The sequence below is a fragment of the Gekko japonicus genome, unplaced genomic scaffold, assembly GCF_001447785.1.
Source record: "Gekko japonicus isolate JY-2015 unplaced genomic scaffold, Gekko_japonicus_V1.1 scaffold1175, whole genome shotgun sequence".
In the NCBI taxonomy this organism is placed as follows: Eukaryota; Metazoa; Chordata; class Lepidosauria; order Squamata; family Gekkonidae; genus Gekko; species Gekko japonicus.
In genome coordinates, this window is record NW_015163123.1 from 145,384 (window position 1) to 171,202 (window position 25,819).

A 25,819-nucleotide genomic window follows, 5' to 3' on the forward strand; every position below is an offset into this window, starting at 1 on the left:
TTCATCTGAGACTAACATAAAAGTTACACTTACGACTAACCACTAAACAATTTCTGTGACCTAAGTATCACCTTACAAAATCTGGCTACTTGATGAGTAATCTTGGGATGCCTGTCAATTAAAAGAAATTCGAGTTTAGTATTTTCTGGCAGACCTGAGTTTTTTCCTATCAGTGGAGTGATAATCTCTCTACGTGCCACCTCATAGTGTGGGCATTTAAAGAACATATGTTCTAAAGTCTCTATTTCACGGAAGGTTCTTTGTACAGCTGGATAGATAATTCAGACCAAAAAACCCGCAGCACTAGAAAAGGCGGGGAAGTGCTGTTTCCCTATGAAAAACACCATGTTCTTATCTGCATTACTTTGTAGGAGAAAACAGATACCCGTATTGTACCTGTCCTTATTTCCTACAAAGGCTTAACATATTGGGGGTAGGGCATTTCCAGTTCTGCAAATGGCATGGGCAGGTAGATGGTGAATTCTCCCTTTCCCAGCATTGCCATACCAATCTGGATTTGACCCACTTTGGGGGACTGATAAATTGCGAGTTCCAGTCACAGAATTCCAACACCATGGTTGTTTGACCCTGGGAGAAACTGGAATTTAACAATGCAGGAGGAAAGTTGGTTGATTATTTTGTGTGTGTGTAAATCTGGGTTGCCTCCTGTGACCAATGTTCCTGCTTAAACCCCCCCCCCCCCCCCCCCCCCCCCCCATTTAGTGGAGCAGTTCGCATCCTGAGAAGAATAGAACTGCTGTAATTTTAAAATGTATTCTAATAGCCTAAGGTAAATGCGGTATGATTTTTAAAAATAAATATTTAAATACCAAGTCTAAGTGGTTTTTTTTATATTATTAAACTTTCTTAGGTACTCTTAATATCCCATTTTCTGTTATTTCATACATACAGAATGAAAGAAAATACAATTACATAAACCAATCACAAGATAGAAAGCCCACAGATTACAAGACCGGGGTGTATATTTACAAAGTCACTGAAGTGTAAAAAACGAGGTCCTTTAAACAATGATGTCAATAAAGATGTAGACCTTGAACTGGACCAATATTTTCTAAAGCCATGAAACATCCACTATATGCCGACCTGAATTTGGCAAAACTCCACAATATGTCGACATAGGCATGTCAGGGGTCATTTCCTGCCGGAGCGCCCCGGAGCGGCACTCCGGCAGTAAGGAGCCCTGGCCCCACCCCCCACCTGCAGAGAGACTCAGGGAGGGGGGATTTAAATGCCTGGGTTCCCTGCCTTTCCCCTCTGCAGCCGGGCAGACATGCCCACCTTTCCCCCTGAACCTCTCTGCTTTTGGGGAGGGACTCGGGGAAGGAGGGGAAGATTTAAATTCATTTGCATATGCCTTAACTCATTTTAAATATGCCTGTCCTTTGCTTACAGAGTTCCGGCATTCCAGATGCTCTTTGTTACCAGAACAGTGACTGTCCAGCTGGGGAAGTTGTGATTTCTGGCAACGGTAAAGCTCTTTCCTGGCTAGCTTTAAATGCCCTCTCCTCCATAGGGATGCTATTGAATTCCGCAGGCCCATCTTTTTTACTAAAAAAAATCCTTGTTTTGCTTTCATTTCCCCCTTGTAGGAATCCAAATCATTATTTTTGCACCATTTTCTGTACCCTTGCACCATTTCCCCCTCAATTAATTCACACAATTTCAAACATTATTTCTGCATCAATTGCGTGTAAATGGTGAAAATAAACAAATGAATTGAGAATGCCAGTGCCGGAAGTAGGTGGTGTTGGAAAAGACAATTAGACAGGATAGTGAGGACAGCCCCTTCTCTCTCTCCTGTGGAGTGTCATTCCTTGTCTGTCTCTAAGTTTTGCTACTCTTAGGGCACTTTCCCCCTTCTTCTAGGAAGTGCCAGACTCAGTCGCCCTCTCTCAGATAGAGATGTTGTTGTTAGGAACCTATCTCTGCCTCTCCTCTTTCCTATCAAGTATGTTAGTTCCTAAATAAACCTTTATCGTCTCCTTAGTCAGGTTGTGCGCTGTTGCTGTAGTAATCACTCTGCCAACAGAAGGCTCACGATGCCACCCTACAAAACCAAACAGAGACCCGAAAGAGCACATTTTAACAACTCCAGTCTCGGCGTGAGCAAAACTGGGTTTACAAAGACGTGTGCACAATGCACACTTCTGCCCGAAGAGATCTTTCTGTTCAGGAAAACTTGGATTTCCTCTTAAGAGATGAACGTTAGTCAGCTCTTCGTGGTTGAGCCGATGCTGTCGTTTTATTGGATGTTTATTGATTGTTTTATATACAGATGGTTTTTTTAAAGAAATCATTGGGGAAGCAGCTCTAATTTAACAAAGAGATGGGTATAGCAAAAGGGAGTCAAAACAATAAAAACAATATTTATTAATAATAAAAACAAAAGAAATTGGTGAGGTCTCTTTCCTCAGCTGTGGAAGTGAGGGAGGGAGGGGCTGTGGCTTAGTGGAAAAGCCTCTGGCTTTGAACGCAGAAGGGCCCAGGTTCAATCCCCAGCATCTCCAGTTAAAAGGACCAGGCAGTAGGGGATGTGAAAGTCCTCCGTGCTGAGACCCTGGAGAGCCCCTGCTAGTCAGATTGTAATGAGACTGACCCGGAAGGGACCGAGGGTCTGATTCAGTGTAAGGCAGCTTGGTGTGTGTTCCCGAGTGCCCCAATGAAGCAAACTCCCTCCACAAACCAGACTGTCCCAGATAACCCAGAAGCCCATTGCACAGCCTGATCTCTCCCCCCCTTAACCTCGGTTGCCCTGCAGGAGTCAAGACGGGACGCTGTTTGAAGGCTGGAGGCCACATGAGCGGGACGTGTGAAATCCTCGCTTGGTGTCCGGTGGAGAAGAAAGGCAAACCCAAGTGGGTTCCTATCCTTGCATTTTTAAAAATATCTTTCCAATTTTTTTATCATTGGCTAAACATTCCCCCCCCTTCTCCCTCTCTCTCCTTCCCCAGTCCCCCCCCCCACATGGTGGCAGGGAGGCTGGGGAAGGAAAGGGAAGCAGCCTTGCTGCCTCTGGTCAGTTTCACTCCTCTCTGATCAGCTGTTAAACCTAACAGCTGATCTGTGGGAGTGAAACTGGCCCCAAGTGGCAGGGTGGCTTCCCTGGAAGAGCCAGTGAGGCCCTGGAGGGGCAGGGGTAAGGAGCGTGGTGCAGCGGGGGTGGGGGGGTCTGGCATCCTCTCAGGGTGGGGCAGGGCTCATCCCTGGTGGCGTGCTGCCCCCAAATGCCCCGCCATGGCTATGGGCCCCCAGTTAGAAAGACTACTAATCCAAGAACTCTCCCCTTTCCTTTCTAGAAAACCTCTTCTGGCAAATGCTGAAAACTTCACTGTTTACATCAAGAACTCCATTCGCTTCCCCAAATTCAAGTTCTCCAAGTAAGTGCTGGTTCCCATTAGGGTCGCCAGCTCTGGGCTGGGAAACACCTAGAGATATGGGGGGGGGGGTCTGAAGCCTGAGGAGGGGGAGGTTTGGGAAGGGGAGAGACTTCAGTGGGATAGGGCGCCGATGTAGTCCACCTTCCAAAACGGCCATTTTCTCCCAGTGAACTGATCGCTATTGCCTGCAGAGCAGTAGTGATTCCAGGAGGTCTCCAGCTACCCCCGGAGGTAGGCAACCTAGTTCCCATCTCTCTCTCTCCCTCTGAAGCTTTGTGCCTGCACAGATGCTAGAGGAGAAACAAGTTGGGAGAGGGACGCTAATGAATGAAATAACCATTCATCTCATTAGAACTGCTACAAATACAATATTCAAGAAAATAACAATTGCATATGAGCCAAAAGTACAGGTTGAAAATGCAAATAGAAAGTACCAATGTAAACAAGTGAGTATATATCAATAATACAAAATATCCATGTGTATAAGTGTTATGAAGACTCCGGAATGATACTTCGTTTCGTACATTAACTTCTTCAGAAGGAAAACTCATCACTATAAAAAAAATAAATAATAGAACAATACATTTTGCCGACAAGGTTGTTACTAGTAGACTGGTCAATAAATAATCAGATGTATTAAAAATTTACCATCACTTCAACTGTTGGCTATTTCTTCTACTTGGTTTATGAATCTGTTCCTTTAGTTTAAGTAACCAATGTCTTAATTACCTATAAGGAAAAAATGCATACTAAATTACGATGAAACTAAATTTTAACTGTGTATATATTATAGCTACATGTATTTTTATGATGCTGTTTGTTGCTCACCATGACATATCGAGAAGAGAATAAATCACCAGTCAGCAAACTTATTAACGGACACCAGTCAAGTAGCTCAGAGAATTCAGACACTGGTATGCCTGTCTAAATTGGAATCCAATGCAGCAAATATATATAAAACGCTGAGTCAGCTAATTACCAGCCCTGGATTTGTCTGTGGGCTTAAAGAGATAGTAACCCCCCTCACCATTTACAAAAAAACCCAGGAAAGATCCATATCCTGATTGAGACCATAAGGGTAAAGAGTTTTTAAATGGTGGATCCAAAAAGCTTCTCATCTATATAATATTTTTTGAACATCTACGTTATTATATTTATCAGATTTTACGGTCTCTAATACTACATAAAGAAAATCATTACAATCATGTCCATTTTCAACAAAATGAGGAACCAGAGGCGAATCTAAATGTTTTTGGCGAATGCATGATCTGTGTTCTATAATGCGAGTTCTTATTGCACGTGTTGACATCCCTATGTAATATTTTGGATAGGGATATTTGATAAAATAAATTACCCTTTTTGAAGCACAATTTGAGAAATGTTGTAAATCAATTTCAAAATTCAAATCAGGGAAAACTATCAGTTCCTAATGTCAGCGGACAGATTGAACATCTCCCGCAACGATGGTGACCGGCTGTTGCTAGTAGTGATCTAACCCTGGGAGTAATGTCTGTTCTAACTAGAGTATCCTGTAAGCTCCTAGTTTTCCTAAAGCCAATACGGGGTTTTTCTAAGCATCCCAGGATATCACTAACAATGTGCCAATGTTTCATGACGATCTTCTTAATCTCTTCTGCAATCGGTGTGTATTCAAAGGTACACAAAAGTTAATTAGGACGAAATAAGTGAGGGGATGGTTCAAGAAGACTACTATGTGTTCTAATCCGAGCCCTGTAAGAAGTGCTGTCTATAACATGAGCAGGATATCCATGTGCCGAAAACTGGTTATTCAGTTTTTGCTTTTCTGTCTCATAATGTATAGGAAATGTACAATTGCGCTTAGCGCATAAATACTGACCAAAGGGAAGATTATATCTTAAATGTCTCGCATGGTGAGAACTAAAATGAAGGTATGAATTCCTATCCGTAGGCTTGGTATACAGTTTAACTGCCAAATTGCCAGCTTGTGTTATAAATACTGTAGTATCCAAATAATTGAGTTCAGAAGTACTGTAATGAGAAGTAAAACTGATAGTAGGGTGTAACTCATTCAGGCAATCATCAAATTTAGCCAAATCAGAAAAAACGAAGAACAAATCAGACGGCGGAAGACAGGAGAGCCTGGCGGGAGATTGTCCATGGGGTCGCGAAGAGTCGGACTCGACTGTGCGACTGAACAACAACAACACTTGTTTACATTGGTACTTTCTATTTGCATTTTCAACCTGTACTTTTGGCTCATATGCAATTGTTATTTTCTTGAATATTGTATTTGTAGCAGTTCTAATTAGATAAATGGTTATTTCATTAATTAGCGTCCCTCTCCTGGCTTGTTTCTCCCCACATTGATTCCAGCTGGGAAGTCTCTCTGTTTTAGCTTTTAGGCGGCTTCAGAGAAGAGTGAGCCAAATTCAAGGGTGACGGGGGAGGTCCGTCAACAGGCCGACCAGTACTAGCGACTAGCCATTGTCCTTAGAACCTCTGCATTTTAAAGTAATATTTTTCTGAATAGCAGATGCTGGGAACACACAATGGGTGGAGTGGGGAGGTGTAAACACGTGCAGGGGTATCTTGCTGGGGTAGTTCAGCAAAGATACGGCGAATTCTCTGTGAGAAATCCCTAGCTCTATTTGCTGAACTACCAAACCAAGAGTCCACTGTGAATATTAACAGATACCTGTACCTGAAGAAGTGACTCACGAAAGCTCGTACCCTACCACAAATTTTGTTAGTCTAAGGAGCTGCTGGACTTTTTTCTGCTGCTACAGACAGACCAACACGGCCACCCATCTTGATCTGTGAAGATGGAATTATTGAACTCTGTGGTGTGTAGATATACCCCCCTCAGCAGAGCGACTCATGGCAAAGTTAGAAGGTTCAGGAGAGCAGGTACTTCTGTATAGACTATTTATTTTTATTCCGGTGCAGGACCAACGTTCTGGACACCGAGGACGAGACCTACTTGAAAACGTGCCGCTATGGACCAGAGCATCAGTACTGCCCCATATTCCTTCTGGGGAACCTGGTCAAGTGGGCAGGGAGCAACTTCCAGGAAATGGCGTCAGAGGTAAGGCATTCCCACTGCCTCCTCTGTAACCTGTCTGACGAATATCTGCTCTTCTAGGGAGGCTGGCCTCCAGGTGGCAGCTGGTGTCCTCCTGGGATGACAACGGACCACCAGGCGACAGAGATCAGTGCCCCTGGAGGAAAGGACTTTGTATTGGATTTTTATCAATCATGTTTGAAACGTGTCATTCAATGCTGCCAAAGTGCTGAAGCGGCTTTCTGTTTGGGGCGGGCTCAGGAAGAACACCTCCTCGGAGACTGTGAAGGCAGGGGTACCACTCCTCCGGGAGGAGGGGAGAGGCAAAGCAGGGCGGTGGGTGTGTGTGTGGCACACCCACCGGCCCCACCCTGGCAAGCCTCTTGCGTGAACATGGTGGGAGGCTGAAGCCAGTCGACAAAGGGCCGGGCTGCATGATCGTAAGGCCACCAGGCACCCTCTGAAAACCTGTCTCTCTCTTGTCAAGGGTGGTGTGATAGGCATCCAGATTGAATGGGGCTGTGACCTTGACCGAGGTGCCTCTGAATGCAACCCCCACTATTCTTTTAGCCGGCTGGACAACAAGTTTGCAGAGAAATCCATCTCGTCCGGTTACAACTTCAGGTAACGAGCATAGTCCAGCCTGCATTTTGTGTGCGTCGTGCCCATCTCCATCTCAAGTGTGCAAGCGAACAGGAGTGGTCCCTCAGGTTCTGCGTTTTTTTTCTGTGCTGGAAAAGTTGGATTCTGTGATCTGAATACATTTTTTAAAAAGTGGTTAAGTGCACGGACTCTAATCTGGGAGAACCGGGTTTTATTCCCCACTCCTCCACTTGCACCTCGCTGGATGACCTTGGGCAAGCCTTACTTCTGTCAGAGGTGTCTCTCAATGACAGTTCTCTCAGAGCTCTCTCAGCCCCGCCTACCTCACAGGGTGTCTGTTGTGGAAAGGGGAAGGGAAAGGAGTTTGTAAGCCGTTCTGAGACTACTTTGGGTAGTGAAGGGCGGGGTATAAATCCAATCTCTTCTTCTTCTTCTTCTCAATCTTGCTTTGCATAACTCATTCCACTCTGCCTGATTTTTTGGGTTGAATGTATTGTGAATATATTTTAAATTTTTTTGGCATATTTTAACATAAATTGTGTTTAATTTATTCTGGTTTTGGTAGCCATGGGGAGGAGAAGCTGCGTTGGATACTGAGGTCCTGCCCTTAATCCACTGGAGATCTTGTAAACTGACCCCTCTGGCTTCTGAGATCTCGGCAGACATTGCCTCTCCTTGGAGACATGAGGGCTAGACACTTACTTAAAAAAACCCTAAAGCAAGCTGAGAATCTCTGGAACTTTGCATCCTAAAAAACCACATTCTGTGGCCTCACAAAAATTATGGCATGTGGGCAGGGGTCATTTGGGGGGGGACGCGGGGGGACGCCATCCCCCCGGGTGAGGTGCGGGAGGGCGGGGCCTGGAGCTCCCTGCTGGTGCCCGCTGGAGGTCGCCGCCGGCTGTGGGGAGGACACACTTCCGGTGATGTCAGGGGGTGTGGCATATGCTAATGAGTTATGCTCCCCTCCGTGCTATTGTGGCTTTCTTGAATCACCTGCCTGCCCCCTCCCCCTGGCCCAAGGGGAACAAGCGTATGGCGGTGTGTGAGTGAGGGCAAGTGAGTGACAGTTTTCTACGAAATGACCCCTGCATGTGGGCACAATCCACAACTGGGTTGCCATCTGACAGAGGAAAATAAAGTTTCTAACTATTGTTCCTTCTTTGGAGCCTGGAAATATGAACTATTATAAATATATCTGTTCCTTTCTTTTACTATGCATTCAGAAATCAGATCTGCAGTGAAGGCTAAAACATTTCGATATATGCTCTAGCCATGTGGCTGTCCTTCACCTTGGTGGTAGGGGGAGATTTGAAATGTGCTGAAATCTGTTTTTCACTGATTAACTGATGCGTCGGAGAAGAATTGCTGCCAGGAGCTAGCATCATTGGGTTCTTAACAAAGTACACCGACCCACCCACCCCCGGTCAAGGGGTCCAAAATCCAGGACCCACCCCCCCTGCCTTCACTGTTCCCCTCCTTGCCATTGTGGGTTTCTTGAATCACCTGCCTGCCTCCTCCCTCTGGCCCAAGAGGAACAAGCGTATGGCGGTGTGTGAGTGACGGCAAGTGAGTGATGGCAAGTAAGCTGCTGTTGCCATCTGCTGGCAAGTGATGGCAATAGCTGGAGGGAACAGGAGCAGCAATAGAGACAAGGAGAGAGGAAACCACCACCACCACTCACCCACCCACCCCGCTGAGGGATGGAGGACTCAGGAGTGGGTCCAGTCACCCTGATCTGGAGCAGACTGGGTTCCTGCCAAGTGGAGGGAGGGCCCAAGGCAAAGAACGGCCAAAGCAAGGTTGGGTAAGGGAAGCTGGGGGCAAAGCACTCCTGATCCTAGGAAGGGAAACAGCAGCAGTGTTCCCTCTAAGCTGAGTTAGTGTGAACTAGCTCACAGTCTTTTAGCCTCCGGCTCACACCTTTTTGTCTTAGCTCAGGGAGGAGGGCTCCAGAGCAAGCTAATTTATGCAGCAGCCAAATCGCTCGCTCACAACTTTAATGCCAGCAGCTCACAGAGTAGAATTTTTGCTCACAGGACTTGACAGCTTACAGAGAGCATTGGACAGCAGTGGAGTCCCGGTGCTGCTCCGGCCAGACTTGGAAGGCTTTATAGCAGTCAGGCAAAATTTGTGTACCTGCCAGCTCAAGTTACTCGTTCACACATCTGTACTGGCCTGAATGCCCCCACCAGCTGTGGCTAGGGTTGGCAGCTCTGGGCTGGGAAGTACCTGGAGATTCTGGGGGTGGAGCCTGAAGAGGGTGGGGTTTGGAGAGGGGAGGGAGGCAAGTGGGGTAGAATGGCCAAAGAGCCCACCTTCCAACGTGGCCATTTTCTCCAGGTGAACTGATCTCTGTCACCTGTAGATCAGTGGTAACAGTGGGAACTCTCCAGCCACCACCTGAAGGGGGGCAGCCCCAGCTGTGCCATGCTGATAGACGGGGGAGGGGGGAGAGAAGAGCCACCGACTCTTCCATGTTTCAGAAGATGTCATGCCATAGAGGCAATTCCTCTTTACCACAGGCAAATGGGCAAGGGGCTAGGGTAGGGGGAGAGCTGAGTATGTGACCCACCCACTCCGGCATGTCGCTAGGCTTGCCAACCTCCAGCTGGGGACTGTAGATCTCCCAGAATTAGAACTGATCTCCAGGCATGAGAGATCAGTTCCTGTAATGTATCCAGTCCAGACAAGTCCAGAGACAAATGTCGAGCTTCGCTCCAAGAGACAACGGACTATGCGGATCCTAGCCTGCTCCAATCAGGGGGCTAGGTTCCCGGCTGAGAGCCTATGGGACTCTCGGCCACTGTAAATAACCTATATGGAAGTAGGGGTGTGTTTTGGATGGCGGTCTCTCAGGGGATACAAGCCGGCCTGCGAGCCGGCCAAAGTTGTCTTGTTCCGGATAGAATAAAGTACGCTTTGCTGAAATCACTCTCCGTTTGCGTACTTTTCAGTTCCCCTGGAGGGAATGGCTGCTTTGGAGGGCGGACTCTGTGGCCATTATACCCTGCTGAGGTTCTTGTCCTCCTCAGACCCTGCCCTCCTCAGGCTTCACCCCCTAAATATCCAGGAACTAACCAACCAAGAGTTGGCAACCCTGCCTATTGCTAATTAAACGGATTCCTCTCTGGTCTGGCTTACTGTAGCCTCTTTTAGCCAGAGCTCAGCACAGGGTGCGTTTCTATCTGAAACCCCAAATTCAAGCTCAGCTGTGGAATTGACTCTCGGGGTGGGGTGGGGGGCTGTGGCTCAGTGGTAGAGCCTCTGCTTGGCATGCAGACGGTCCCAGGTTCAATGATCCCCAGCATCTCCAATCAAAAGATCTGGCTGTAGGTGATGTGTAAGCAGGGGTCCTTTCCTGCAGGAGTGCACAGGAGCAGAGCTCCGGCAGTAAACAGCCCAGGGGGCGGGCACATGCAACAAGCCCCACCCCCTGCTCCCAGCAGCCCTCAGTCAGAGCAAGAAGCAGCCAGGTAAGCTGCAGCGCTCTCCCCACCCTCGGCCCCCCGGTCCAAAACAGTCCAGTGGCACCTTTAAGACCAAGTTTTATTCAGGTACAAGCTCTCCCTCCTCTGCGAGGACAGATCTGCACGTTCCTCCCCTTCCCCAATAGCTAACGATCCAAAACAGTCCAGGGGAGCCTGAGCGGTGGGTGTTGCCTTCTGACACACTTCCGGTGATGTCAGGGGGTGCCGCATATGCAAATAAGTCATGCTAATGCGTTATGCTAATGAGCTCCTGCATTTCTTTTTCTACGAAATGACCCCTGCGTGTAAGACCTCTGCCCAAGACCCTGGAGAGCCGCTGCCAGTTTGCATAGACAATACTGACTTTGATCGACCAAAGCTCTGATTCAGGATAAGGCAGCTTTATGTGGAGAGGCTGATGTTTAAGTGAGAAACACCAAGCAGTGTGACCATTCTTTGCTTTTTAGATTTGCTAAATATTACAAGGACGCGGCCGATGTTGACTTCCGCACGTTGATCAAGGCATACGGAATCCGCTTTGACGTGATGGTGAATGGCAAGGTAATTGGGGTGTGTGATTTTAAAAAGGTGTGTGTGTATTTGTTGCGCACATCGGCCCTCTTCGTTTCTTTCTGTACTTGTATGTTGTTGTTGGGAGCCTTTTGGTTGTGCTCATTTTTGTGGCTGGTGGTATCCGTTATTTAACAAAAGCACAATTCCAACAATAACCGTATGTTATCTACATCCGAAATCATAGTTTAAAAATCTCCAATCAGTTTTAACACCATGTGAAATACGTTGCTACATCTGAAGAATGATTTGAACCAGGGAGAGACCTCGTCGCTCACAGCTCTGTCTCTTAGGCGTGACACCACGCTAACTGCTGGGGTCTTCTCAGGACAGGGGCTAAAAGAATAGCCAAGAGGACTAGGGACTTGATAAGCAGGAGGTGCTCAAAACCAAATCTGAGTCCAGGCAAAAGTGGGACAAAAGGCAGACAGATCTGAGATTGAGACCAGAGCTTGGGTATGACAGGAAGTTTCATGTTACTCCCTAGTGTAAGTTGCTGCTCAGCAGAGGTCATTTCGGGGGGGAACGCGGGGGATCGCAGTTCCCCCGAGTGAGGTACAGGGGGCGGGGCACATGACGAAGCCCCGCCCCCTGCTTCCGGCCGCCCCGCTTCCGGCCCTCATTCAGCCAGGAGGAGGCAGGAGAAGAGGGAGGGTAAGTTGCTTCCTCCCTGCCTTTCCCCACCCCTGCCTGCCTGGGGCCAGGGAGGGCCTTCGCGGGGCTTCCTTGCACTCCCGCCAGCCTTGCAGGCCCACCGCTGGACCCCTCATGGGACTCGGCAGTGGAGCTGCAAGGCTGGCAGCGGCAGCCGGGACCGTTGGGGGCAGGGTGTGTGGCCTTATGACACACTTCCGGTGATGTCAGGGGGTGTGGCATATGCTAATGAGTTATGCTAATGAGTTCCCCTAGCTCTTTTTCTACGAAACGACCCCTGCTGCTCAGCCTACATGGGGGCTAGCCAATCAGGGATCCAAATCCATCAATAAATGCAAAAGAATATTCGTTTCAGGCGAACCAGATCCTATTTTCCAATGGAGTCGTCAACTTTTGTCAGGGCTATAGCACTTCAGATTGAGATGGGAGGCTTTACATGACTGAATGATAATCTTTAAAAACCTCCACGTCAGAAACTCGCATGCTGGGAGGAGCTTTCGAGCCTGGCCTTCCCCTGTGACACGCGAGCTTCCTGTGTAAAGGGAGTTTTTGGGTATGCACAAACATTTATGCCCAACTTGCAGCTTTAAGTAGAGCAGACCATCAACAGGATTAGTGCTTCAGTGATGGCTGGACAAAAGCAGTGGTGATCGTGAGTGGAACCCAGATCTTATCTGCAGTGTTGAGCCAGTGAAAAATGACCAGGATGACCACAACTTAAAAGGAGACGAGTTGATGTACAGAAAGAGGATCCCTTTGGCCCTGGTGAAACTGCAAAAGTGGCCTCTTCGATCTGGCATTACTCATCACACCAATAATTGCAGTTGAGGTCTGAATGCGATGTTAGAAGTTCAGCTGACGCACGGATTTTTTAATTCCTCTATTCATTTTACTTTTCTTTCAGGCAGGGAAATTCAACATTATCCCAACGATCATCAATGTGGGATCAGGCCTGGCACTCATGGGCGCCGTAAGTACCTCATATCCAAGTTGGATCTGGCGCCAGAGCTGCAAAGAGGGGAAGCCTAAGAGTACGAAACTCTAAGGATCTTCATCTGGGAGGGGCTGTGGCTCAGCAGTACAGCACCTGCTTGGCATGCAGAAGGTCCCAGGTTCAATCCCCGGCATCTCCAGTTAAAGATCAGGTTATGTGAAAGACTTCAACTAAAGACCCCAGAGAGCAGTTGCCAGACAGAGTAGACAACACTGACCATGATGGACCAGTGGTCTGATTCAGTATAACGTGGCTTCATGTGTCATCCTGAAGTCCTAGGGAGTGGAGAAAGATGCCACGGGAAGGACAGAGGTAGTGGCAGCCTGTCAGTTCTCATTATGCATCTTGAGTGAGCTTCTGCATGAGAAAGGGGAGACCTTTGCCCGGGGCCCCACAATGGCTCTTGGTAGCCTAGGGATGCCAGCCTCCAGGTGGGACCTGGGGATCCCCAGGAATTACAGCTCCTCTCCAGACTCCAGAGATCAGTTCCCCTGGAGAAAATTGATGCTTTGGAGGCACTGTACCCCACTGAGGTCCCTGTCCTCCCCAGGCTCTATCCCCAAATCTCCAGGAGTTTCCCAACCTGGATCTGGCAACCCCATGCCCCATCCCCTGCTTGTGGCCAGGGGGGACCTGGCAACCCTATCAGACCCTTCTCCCCCAAATGACTGACCCACTCATTTATTAAGAAATCTGGGGGCAATATCACCAGTGTACACACACACACACACACAATTGCTAAATGAACAAGGCAGGCTGCACACCCTAGAGATCCCAGCATGCTTCAGAGCGCATACACGACTGCAGGGGAAAAGGCCCGAGCTGTTAATTAAAAATATATATATATATTATGTTGTAACAATATTTTATTGTTTGTTTGCAGGGAGCTTTCTTTTGTGATCTGGTGCTCCTCTATCTGATCAAAAAGAGCAATTTTTATCGGGGCAAAAAATATGAAGAAGTAAGGTAGGTTTGTGTCAAACTCTCTATGCATTTTATGGCTCATTCGGCATAGTAACTGGGAGGGGGGAGAAAGAGAGTGTAAAACCAAAATGCTTTCACTTTGCAAACCCTTGATGTCGACTGCCCCTTATCACTGGCTTGAGAATTCCTAGTGTCTTTGGTTGTCATCTTTCACTGTCTGGCTTTTGTCTTACATGTTGGGGGGATGGCACTCTAAGGGGGGGTGATGAGCCGATGCTTTTGGCGGGTGGAACCCCTGACCTTTTAGGGTCCTGCTTGAGCCTTGTATATCTATTGATTTTGCGCTTTTACCTTTAGTTCTAACACAGCCTATATACAGGCTGGTTCCTATTAATGTCTCAATAAACCTACCCTTCCTAGAAGTGAATGGTGTTGAGAACTGATTTCTCCAAGAGTCTGACAGTTTGCCTTCAGATGTGGGGTGATGGTTTTCAGGCTTCGCATGTTGAGGGAACCTTTCCCATGTGGATTTGGATGCCGTGGCATCCTTGGGCTTCACTGAAGGCTCTCGGGCACTGGGTGAAGCTGCCAGCCATGCCTAGTGCTGGTTCAGCCCCACGGGGCTCGGGCCCCATCTGTTGCTACAGAGGACAGACTGATATGATAACCCTCTTCAAGTCCTTGAAGGGCTGTCATAGAGAGGATGGTAACGGAGTTGTTTTCTGTTGCCCCAGAAGGTCAAACCAGAACCAACGGGTTGAAATTAAATTAGAAGAGTTTTCAGCTAAACATTCAGAAGAACTTCCTGACAGTTAGAGGGGTTCCTCAGTGGAACAGGCTTCCTCAGGAGTTGGTGGGCTCTCCTTCTTTGGAGGTTTCAAACACAGGCTAGATGGCCATCTGACAGCAATGCGGATTCTGTGAACTCAGGCAGGTCATGAGAGGGAGGGCAGGAAGGGTTGCCTCAGTGCTTAGTTCTTGTGGCCCTTTCTTACACGCCCAGGGAAATGCTGATCACCCCTTTGGGGTCAGGCAGCAATTTTTCTCCAGGCCAGTTTGCCCGGGGATCCTGGAGAGTTGTTGCCATCTGCTGGGCATGGAGCAGGGGTCACTGGGTGTGTGTGGGGGGGGACACATTTTTTTTTAACATTTTATTTTCAGTTTCCACAAACAATAAATTAATCCAAATAAATCCATTTGAAATTTCTAAATTTCCAAATGCAAAGTTCGTCTTTCTAAATTGACAAATATTATTTTTAACTAGCATTCCCCGTTCCTAATATCTCTTCTTCATTTTCAGCCAATCGTATATTGTTTCCCATCTCGTCCAAAAATCTTCCTCTGGTTTATTCTGTAGCATTGTAGACAATTTATCCATTTCAGCTATCTCTAATATCTTGTTTTGAAGTTCTCTTATCGTAGGTATATTTTTTTTATTTCCAACGCCTAGCTATCAATATTCTGGCTGCAGTTAGGAAGTATGTAATTATCTGTGTATATTTTTTAATTTTATCCGGAATCATGTTTAGTAACCATATTTCTGGCATTAAAGGAATATTGATTTTTAAGACTTTTAGCAATACTTTAGCAATTTTTCCCCAAAATTTTTGAATTCTGTCACATCTCCACCAAATGTGGAGATAGGTTCCTACATTTTTCCCACATCTCCAACATAGGTTGGACGCCTTAGGAAAGCATTTTGCAACTTTAGCAGGAGTCCAATGCCACCTATAGAACATTTTATATATGTTCTCCTTGTACGAGGTAGCTCTCATAAATTTTAATGAATTCCAAGTTTTAGACCACTGTTCTGCCTCTATCGGGTGTCCAATCTCTTTTATCCAGGCTAACATTCAAGATTTTATAATTTCTTCTTGTAAGTAATCCTCTATCAATATGGTATAGAGTTTCTGTATAAGTTTGTCACCGGAGGATAGCCAGATTATTGAATGCCAGGACTGCGCACCATGGAAACTCTCTTTTAGGGAAACTTGTCCCGTAGGATCCAACTGTCTATTTACTGCGGGCGGTCCCGAGTAAATCACTGCTCCAGGCTTTATGCCTTCTGGAGATGTCTTGAAAAATCTGTGAGTGTGAGCAGCTGAAGTGGTTGCTCCTCGGTGCTCAGACTCTTTCTCTGCAGTGAAATCTCTCTGAAGTGCAGGTACAAAGCGCATCTTGTCTAGGCAAAGGAATGCTCAGCTGCTGTGAAGGGTGCGGCCTGATGCTTCACACCTTGCAGCTACTGAGGCTTATTTTGTTAATAAATCTGTCATCACACTCACATTTCTTGAAGGTAGCTTTAAGCCCAAAGAACAAACGGTGTCCTGAACAAATGCAGAGCGAGAAAATGCAGGGAACTGAGTAGAGCCTTCCCCTGTGCGCAGAGGAGGTGGAGGGGAGATGTTGGTGTGACCGTTGGAAGGCCCTCGTTTTTCACCTCTGAAATGTGAGAAGGTCTGTTGCCCACAAATACTGATCTTCTCATTGAGGAATCCCCAAGAAGCCTCTTAGTATTCTGGACACCCAGGATGCCCATTTTGAAAATGACTGAACTCTGAGCATTAGGTTGAAAGAAATGAAAAGTACTAGCACAAGGGAAACACTATTATCCCTTCCAAGATACGTCACTGCAGGTTACTCGCTGGAGAGATCTTTCTCTCTGCTGCCCCCAAATCACTCCAGAAACAAGAAAATCTTTCTCTCTGCTGCCCCCAAATCACTGCTGGAATCACCCCAGAAGCAAGGAGAAATGTCAGCATCCAAGTTTCAAGTGAAACGGCCTTCTGGCTAATCCACTGTAACGGTGGCCAAGCCCGTGGAACGGCCAAAGTATATCTGTCTGATCATTTTCACTGACCCTCAGCTCTTGATGTAAAGCAAGTGAATGGGTCTGAATGAGCAAATGCTTCTTCTGCGGATCGCTGGGGGCTGCTTAAAAACATAAGAACAGAAGAGAAGCCAGTGTTGGATCAGGCCAGTGGCCCATCTAGTCCAACACTCTGTCACTCAGTGGCCAAAAATACCAGGGGCCAAAAACTGCGCAATCTTCAGAGAGGAGGAGAAGCTTTGGCCCCACGGAGACATATCAGGAGGACCACTGAATGGCACCAGGCAAAAAAGAAACGCTGGAGGGCACACCCCTTTCAGCAGAGTTAAAAATTGCCATAAAATGTGAATCTTTAAAAAAAAAAATGAAACCACACTTTGGACTGATTAATGCAGCGGTTTTCAGCTCCCCTCCCCCTTCCCAATTGGCTTGTCTTGCAAGTTCCCCGAACGCGAAGCAGAGGATTCTGGGCAATGTTCTAGGCTGTGGGCACCGAGCGCCAGGTGCAGGTCCATTGGGCCTTGTGAGGGCCTCGCATTGGCCAAGTCTCCATTGCCAGAGCCAGCTATTATGCCATGGAGAGGAGGGGATGAAGCCCTGCCTGGGTCCCCGTTTTTGCTTGGGAATACGATGCTCTTTCAGAACAAGTCTTATCAGAATCCATCCTTTCTTCCACTGGCAAGTCACAGGTGACTTACGGGTGTGCCTGTAATGATTCCTTATTTTGATGTATGTGTGTGTGTTCCTTTAAATGTTAATTTGACTGCAGTAATGTAAGGAGGGCGATGGGGGAGATGTGTGTGCTGTGATTGGCTGATGACTGAGAGTGTGGGAGGAGATGTTCTGAGAGGAATTTCTCTCTGTGTTTTTGTTGGAGAGTTTTCAGAGTTCAGAGTACGTTCTGTGTGTCTTTGGAAAGTGAAGTGTGAAAAGCTTTAAAGAGAGTCAGTGGGGAGAGAGCGTCTATAAGAAAAAGAATGAGCTGTGTCTAAACTGTGTGATTAGACCAATGTTTTATCTTGTGTGGAAAAGTCAAAGTGTTTAGCCGGTTTGACTACATATATGAGAGAGAGAGAATCCTGTCAGAGGGAATTTTGGTGTCTGAGAGACTGGTGTGATACCAAGTTTGGTAGTTATATTTTACAAGTTCCTTTTTCCAGAAACCTATTTTGTTCTTATTTCAATCAATCCAATTTTGTTTAAATATCCCAGAATACAGTACAGTACTTCCTCAGGGCCACATAGTACTCTGAAGTGCCCAGACCCTGGGTTATACTACCAAAGGAGAGAGAATTGGAATTTTACATTCCTGGTGGCAGCAGAAACTACCAAGTTTATATATTGTTGTTGTTGTTCAGTCGCACAGTCGAGTCCGACTCTTCGCGACCCCATGGACCAGCTCCCGCTAGGCCCTCCTGTCTTCTGCCGTCCTCTGAAGTTTGCTCAATTTCATGTTCATTGCATCGATGACACTGTCTAACCATCTCATCCTTTGCCGTCCCCGTCTTCTTTGACCTTCAATCTTTCCCAGCGTCAGGGTCTTCTCCAGTGAGTGCTCCTTTCTCATTGGGTGGCCAAAGTATTTGAGCTTCAGTTTCATTATCTGGCCTTCCAGGGAACAGTCAGGGTTGATTTCTTTTAGGATCGACTGATTTGATCTTCTTGCAGTCCAAGGGACTCTCAAGAGTCTTCTCCAGCACCATAGTTCAAAAGAATCTATTCTTCGGCGCTCGGCCTTCCTTATAGTCCAACTCTCGCGGCCATATAGAGTATGATTTAAAGGAAAAACAGGTCCCCCCAATAGGAAGGATGCCACAGTGACACCATAGGTTTTCAATGCGGGAGATGTTCAGAAGTGGTTTGCCACTGCCTGCCTCTGCGTTAACAACTCTGGACCAATGCTCCCTCTAAGCTATGGAGTCCTGTGAGCAAAGATTCTACCTTGTGAGCTACTGGCATTCAAGTTGTGAGTAGGTGGTTTGGCTACTGCATAAATTAGTTTGCTCTGGATCCATCCTTCCTGAGCTAAGACAAAAATGTGTGAGCCAGAGGCTAAAAAACTGTGAGCTAACTCACACTAACTCAGCTTAGTGGGAACACTGCCCTGGACTTCCTTAGTGGTGTCAGAACCCACAGCCAACAACGGAGTACACGCTTTCAGGAAAGGTAATACTTTTATTGAAGAGCTATAGATGCGTTAACATAGTCACTGTTAAGAATGGCAGTTGCCCCTTGGACATAATAAGATATAGGGTATTCGTATGCACCCCCCCCCCACTGCGCTGGCCAATTAGGCACCCTCCCACGCCCGGGAAAAAGCTATCAAATGGTTTCTAGCCAAAGCTGGGAACCTTCTCCCACGGCTCCCTGGAAAAAAGCAGACTACACAACTCCCACCTGCACATTGTTACAGATAAGCATTGCAGCACGAAGCACAGAAAGGAATGCAATAGCAATTACACTGACTTTGCCGGACCATCCCAACTCCCATGGCAGCATAGCTGACAAGTGGTCTCCCATCCAAGGTCTAACCAGGACTAACCCTGCTTTGCTTTGAGATCCATCCTACACCAGATTAAATGCTTAACCCAGCTGCGTACTGCAGCAGAAAAAAAAGTAGCATGGTTGCTGACAGTGTTCCCTCAACGCTGAGTTAGTGTGAGCCAGCTCACAGTTTTTTAGCCTCCGGCTCACACATTTTTGTCTTCGCTCAGGAAAGATGGCTCCAGAGCAATGTCCCCTCTAAGCTGTGGAGTCTTGTGAGCAAAAATTCTACTTTGTGAGCTCCTGGCATTAAAGTTGTGAGCCAGCGATTTGGGCACTGCATAAATGAGTTTGCTCTGGAGCCCTCCTTCCTGAGCTGAGACAAAAATCTGTGAGCTGGAGGCTAAGAAACTGTGAGCTAGCTTACACCAACTCAGCTTAGAGGGAACACTGCTCCAGAGCAAACTAATTTATAGCCAAATCGCTAGCCCACAACTTTAATGCCAGTAGCTCACAAAGTAGAATTTTTGCTCACAAGACTCCACAGCTTAGAGGGAGCATCGGTTGCTGCTGCCTTTCAGAGAAAATTCCTCTCGAAGAAGCCATGGTAAGTTTCTGAGACATCCCAGGGTTGCACAGAATATCGCTTGTAAACCACTGAATTCATGCTTGCAACCTGTCCCTTTCCCACCAAAATGTACAAAAACAATTAATGCTCTTTTCCTCCTCTGCTTCTATCCTTATGGCAGGTCAAGTGTAAGAAAGCCCTTGCCTGAAAGTACGGTCAACGGGAACCAGAGCGACGACTCTTTGTCCAGGCTGGATCAGCTGAGGCAACTGCAGACCGTTGAGACCTAGCACGGAGGCTGTCGGCCGGAAAACGCACCCTGCGACGGGCAGAGCGGCAAATGAAGAGCAAGCAGCCACGGACCTCTGGGGCGGGTGGAGGCCAAGATGCAGATGTCCACTCCGGCCTCGCCAGCATTAAGAGCTCATTGTTTCCCAGCTGGGGACAGTCGGCAGTACCCTGGCCCAAGGACATCTGTGCGGGTCAATACCGGATTTCCCTTTTTTTATAAACTCAAAGGCAAAAAAACCGTGCGTGTATATCGGTCGAGCAGAGACAGAGAAGTAAGTTCTGTCTGTGTAGCCTTCTGGACGGCACATCTCAGCCTGCCAATCTTACAGCGGGTCAGAGGGTTGCCATTTTCAGGCTCAACTAGCCTTTATTGGGGTGGGGGAGAGAGCCGTTGAAAACCATCAAACCAGGCCCTCCTGGCATGCCTGACGGAGGGCTTCCGTAAAGCAACAAACTCAAACCTTTCAAGCGGCTCACTCACCCATCCTCCACCGGTATAAGCTGACCTTCAAATGGACAACTCGTGACTGTGTCCCACGTGGGACCTGACTTCACACTGAACTGAAGCACTTTGCGTCTTTATTCATACTAGAGACGGGGCTTTTTGTCCTGACTGCCCGGGGTGTGCAGATTTACACCTCCGAAGAGACTGGACCTCCTTTCTAAAAAAATATTTGAAGTCGGCCTGTCTGTGAAGATGGAAAGTCTCTGGAATGACATAAGAAAGACAGGCCTACAACTCCATCACCTTCAGTCCTGGCTGCTGCATCTCCAGAATCCCTTCTTTATATAAAGAAAAGGATCAGTGGGCAGCAGCTATCCCAAGATCAGTGCTGGAGCTGTCTTGTCACTTGCGGGTGTTAGGAGGCACCCCAGATCCGTTCTAGGGAGTGTGGGGGTCACGAGAGCAACGGGATTGAAGAGAGAGGGCGGTGCTTGGATTGTAGGAGGCCGAATAGACAGGGCCTCATCCCAGGGATTTGCGAACAGGCCCGCTCATCCAGACTTCTGCTGTTCCAAAAGATACTACTAGACAGCCTTCCGTTACTTCATTTCCTGGGTTCAGTCACTGGAGCTATTTTCCATCCTGCTCTTTAACTAAAGCTGAAGCAACGGTTGACTTCCAGATCTTCAGGAATCCAATTTCTTTATGGATTAATTTTTTTTGGTCTTTATCAACAGTATCTCCAGTCTTCGTTTTGCAAACTCACTTCTTCAACTGCCAGCCAATTAGCTTTCCCTTGTTGCTAGAAGTGGTCTGTTGGCAGACGAGGCCCAGGGAGAACTGTGGTCAGACCCCCCAGGACACTGGGTAACTGTGGGCTAGTCATTCTTTTAGCCTAACCTACCTTGCAGGGACGTTGTGAGGAAAAACAGAGGAGGAGCAAAGTAGGTATATTGCCCTGAATTCCTTGGGAGGAGGACAGTTTTTTGGCAGAATGTTGTTCTGACAAAGGAAGGACTTGCACGTTAAAAGCTCTCCTGGAGGGTGCAAAACATCTCTGCCCATAGAAGCATATTCTGTCCTTCGGTGGGATCTCTGACCATTAGGTGATGGCTGCCCAGCATCAGGGATGGCACTGCAGCAGCAAACCCTGAGTGTGATGCTTTGCTTTCCCCCATAGGAGTAAACAGCGAATGTATGAGAGAAAGGGGACCAACCTCATTGTGTGAGTTAAAATCTGCTTCCTGCCCCTGGTAATCTAATTGGCTGCAGTTTTATACACACACACACCCCCCAGTTTGGTGTAGTGGTTAAGTGCGCGGACTCTAATCTGGGAGAACTGGGTTTGATTCCCCACTCCTCCACTTGCAGCTGCTGGATGACCTTGGGCAAGCCATAGTTCTGTCAGAGGTGTCTCTCAATGACAGTTCTCTCAGAGCTCTCTCAGCCCCACCTACCTCACAGGGTGTCTGCTGTGGGGAGGGGAAGGGAAAGGAGACCGTAAGCCGCTCTGAGACTCCGAGTGAAGGGCGGGGTATAAATCCAGTCTCCTCCTCTTCTTCTCCTTCTTCAAAGTCCCCCTCTGAGTTTTGTTCCTTGATCACACCCGAGTGCGACAGAATCTTGCAAACTAGTTTTTTGTGCTTGTAAATACGCAGTATTTATGGACAGGAATGCTGTCTGTTCTGTGGAAAAACCATAGCCAGTTTTTGAAGAATTCATGTGAATGGCTGGATGAAAGATACCGGCCTAAATTATCAAGTGCCATTTTTTAAATATATATACATGTATTTAAAATGCATGAGCTGTGCTATGATATGCTACTGTCAAAAAGCAAGTTACAAATTAAATGTCATTAACTGCCTTGGGTAGAAAGTTGGGTTAGAAGTTTTGAAATCTTAAATGATTATGTGAATAAGGGAAAGAAGCAAAAGAAAAACAATTTTTCAGAACACTGTAGGGTTCCCAGCCCCCAGGTCCCAGTGGGGATTCCTCCACTTTTATAATAATAATAATAATCTTTCAATTTATTAATCGCTCAATCCATGCAGAGCTGCCGGCTCTGAGCGATGTACAGTTACTCATGAATATCACATGGGACTAACAATGCTTGGGGGTAAGGGAAGACAACATATATCAATTAAATCACACATATGTTTTTATCGTAGTCAACGGAGATAATCAGCAGCAAGGTCCAGGCGTGTTCCATTCCTTCCCTTGGTGACGCTTGATGTCGTCAGCGTTGCCTCAGTCGCAGCGCACCACTGCCACCGTCTGGCCGAGTGGCCTATTGCAGGCTATTTCTTACAGCGTAGTTCTTTTTCCGGCTTACGGATCTTTTGATTGGCTAACACAACCCCCGGGGGGGGGGGTTGTGTGCCCACCCTCTCTAAGGAGTGGTACCCTTAGGGCTTCAATGCCCGGCAAGCCAGCTGGTGGGGGAAACCCCACCCCCAAACAGAGGGTGTCGCTGTGACATCCCTGACGTAGGGCTCCCAGACCCCCAGTCCAGGCGGGGGTTCTCCTGATTTTTGGGGCTTCCGTCCACCCCCAAACACGCATGTCACACGTCGATATTGTCAGCATGATGACATCACGCAGAACTGACATCATCCCATAAGGGACGTCGCATGGCAATGCTCTAGCATTTTGGCCAAAATTCTATAGAGCCCCCAACGTGATGACGGCACTTCCGCATGACATCATTGCACTGCCGATGTCACATGTGGCGATGTCGCCCTGCCCCCCCCTCTCCCAGAGGACTCCCTTCCACTCTCCACCAGCAGAACAACTGGACCTGGCAACCCTACCAGGAAGCGATGTTATAACATCACCCACATTGGGGGCGGGGATGACGCTCTAGTTTTTGTGAAAACTCTATGGTTGTTGAAGGCAAAAACCCAGTTTTGCCCAGAAACTAGAGCATCACCCCGATGTTGGCGACACGATATCCCTTCCTTATGAAAGCACTTAGGAGCCCCCCCGCCAGCTTTCAGGTAGGACCTAGCAACCCGAGAATGCTAGCTAGCTTCTTTCTTGTTACAGCAGTATTAAACTTAGCTTAATGTGAACAAAATATCCAGTGTACGTACCTTAGCTATGTGAAGACGGCTAAAGTATAAGCTTGGCCAAAATGTTTTACGTGGGGCTATTATCAAATATTTGCCTTTTCCACTCCAGCAGCTGTTCTTTTCTTTTCCTGAATCAGTCACATGGGTGAGCCCGCCCCAAAAGGGATCACAAAGCAAACGGGATGCTTTCCCATTTGTTGCATCTGACCCAGTGACATCACCAGCGGCCGGTAAATAAAGGAGTGCCGTAAGGTTGCTGAAACGGGAAGCATTTTTCAGCACGGCTGAAAGTGTTAGCAGAAAGCAGTGTGCAGTTTTGACCTGGCCCTAAATTTATGTGCAATTGCTAGTGAGTGTTAATTAATGTAGAGGACATACAGCAAAAATAATGTAAGGCCTGGAATCTAAAGCCATAGTAAAGAAAACTAAACCCCATCAAGGACAAAATTCATGCGCATGTGCGTGTAGCTGTATTGTTTGTAGGCTTTTAGCAAAGGTAAAATCTTAGCTCTGTATATTAGAGGCTGAATTAATGCAACTTTTTAAATCCCGTTCAGCTATGCAACTAGGTGTCACACCGACCAAAGATTTGGGCTCTGACTCAAAGTCCAATAGGGCTGTTGTCTGACACTGTTGCAAAAGTGAACCTTAAAGTGAACCAGGCCTAGCCCCAAATCCTGTTTTTAATTCCAAGAGTCAACAGAAATAAATGGAGAGATAAAGTAGTACAAAATACAAGGGGGCCTCTGACCATATGCAGAATGTCCCTCATAGCTAACTGAATGCAGCTTGGAATTAAGGAGCAAGGTTTCTGGGACAGCTGTCAGGGAAGCACAAGCCTCGGTTCATTGCTAACATGGGGAAATTAAGTAGCCTAGAGACTGGTGCAGGACGGAGCCTGCAGTCTACAGCAGAGGGACCTGACCTCTGCCATGCCTGGGGCTTATCACTCGTAAAGCAGTTCCATACAAATCAGAACATAGTCCTAGATGAAGGCTGGAAGGCACCAGGCACTGGATTTGCCACCTCACTCAACAACCTGACCCATGTTCTCCGAGCAGAATCCACATTTATGAAGCCTGTGCACCAGAAGGACTTGAGTTTCGTGCACAGGCAGCTCATGTCTCCGTATTGCCAAAGTGAAGGATCACTGTTTGCAATAACCACACCGGTGCCTGCGTGCACCTGAGATCCATGTAACTTGAATACAGATTACTGTGAACTAAATTCAGTATTGGGTGTTCATTCTCCCTGACAGTTGTCTTATTTTTGACAAGCTTTTGATGCTTCTTGGCTTAAGCTCTGTTATCTGCCAAGAATGGTTTTTGTGGTTTTGTATGTGCGCAATGAAGGGGCCCGATCGGGGCACAGGGAGACCATAAAGTATGGGTGGGGAGAAGATGGCACTAGGTGTAGCGGGAGTGAAACAGCCAGGAAAGGTAGCGGAAAAACCTGTTTGCAGCAGAGGCCTCTGGGAAGTTTCAAGCAAAGGATGTCAGTGACACCTATCCCCTCGTGTTTGCACCTACCTCTATAGACAGGATTAGGGTTCGGCTGCAGCTGCTCTCCTGGCCTTGCCGACAGAAATGGCTGAGCGAGTTCCCTGCTTTTCCTGCTTGGAGAAATCCAACAGCCCCTTCTGCAGAGTAACTGTCACGGCAGCCAGCCATGGGCAACAGCCAAGGGGATCACAGAATCCTCTCCTCAGCTACAAACTAAGGCAGCCAGCCATGGGCAACAGCCAAGGGAATGAGCCACGAACGACGACATTCACAGAATCCTCTCCTCAGCTACAAACTGAGCAGGAAGGAGGGAGTGGGGGAGAAGGGATGTTCCTGACACACTTAAAGAGGGAGTAAGCTTCATTGAGCTCGAACCTGGATCTTAGAAGATACGCCCTGGTTAGTCCTCGGATGGGAGACCACCACGGGATGCCGGGGTCACCCTGCCCTGCAAGGGCTGGCAATGGCCAAACTACCTCTGTTCGCCTCTTGCCTAGAAAACCCTACAGGGTTGCCAGAAGCCCGTTGCGGCCTGACAGCACTTTCCGCTACCAGGCTATACTGAATTCAGTGGGTCTGAGTCAACGTGCTTTTAGGGTTGTGCAGTTAAGTACTTTTAGGTCAGGCACCCTCATCCACTTCCCTACCGGTATCCTGGGGATTTGCTCCTTGCTCGGCTATCAAGAGAGCAGATATGAAGACTCTGGATTTTCTGAATTCATATAGTGCCTTTCCTAAGTCACGGGTAAAAGGATGGCTGCTATCCAAACCTCCTAAGGCTAAATGAAGCCGCACAACACATCTCGGATGCTGAGCTGGGTCGCAGTGCAGGAAGTGGCTGGGGAGGTGGGAGTCCTTCAGACATTGTTTTCTTTTTAAAAATCAAGCTGTTTTACATTCCCTTTAATTAGAAGGATTCTACCAAGCTTGTTTTCTGACATAAGTTACAGACAGCATTAGCAGTGCAAGGAA

The 25,819-nt window shown here is 47.4% G+C and overlaps 1 protein-coding gene across 1 annotated transcript in view; it reads left to right on the forward strand.

The window, feature by feature from the left end:
* Positions 1 to 19,992, forward strand: part of P2RX5 (purinergic receptor P2X, ligand gated ion channel, 5) — a 31,452-nt gene extending 11,460 nt beyond the window's left edge. The window contains exons 4-12 of the mRNA XM_015406882.1: positions 1,414 to 1,489; positions 2,780 to 2,876; positions 3,318 to 3,398; positions 6,327 to 6,465; positions 6,929 to 7,065; positions 10,982 to 11,075; positions 12,643 to 12,708; positions 13,616 to 13,698; positions 19,720 to 19,992. Of these exons, the coding sequence (XP_015262368.1) occupies positions 1,414 to 1,489; positions 2,780 to 2,876; positions 3,318 to 3,398; positions 6,327 to 6,465; positions 6,929 to 7,065; positions 10,982 to 11,075; positions 12,643 to 12,708; positions 13,616 to 13,698; positions 19,720 to 19,828 (882 nt within the window). The 3' untranslated portion in view covers positions 19,829 to 19,992. The remainder of the gene's footprint in view (positions 1 to 1,413; positions 1,490 to 2,779; positions 2,877 to 3,317; positions 3,399 to 6,326; positions 6,466 to 6,928; positions 7,066 to 10,981; positions 11,076 to 12,642; positions 12,709 to 13,615; positions 13,699 to 19,719) is intronic.
* Positions 19,993 to 25,819: the final 5,827 nt, after the last annotated feature.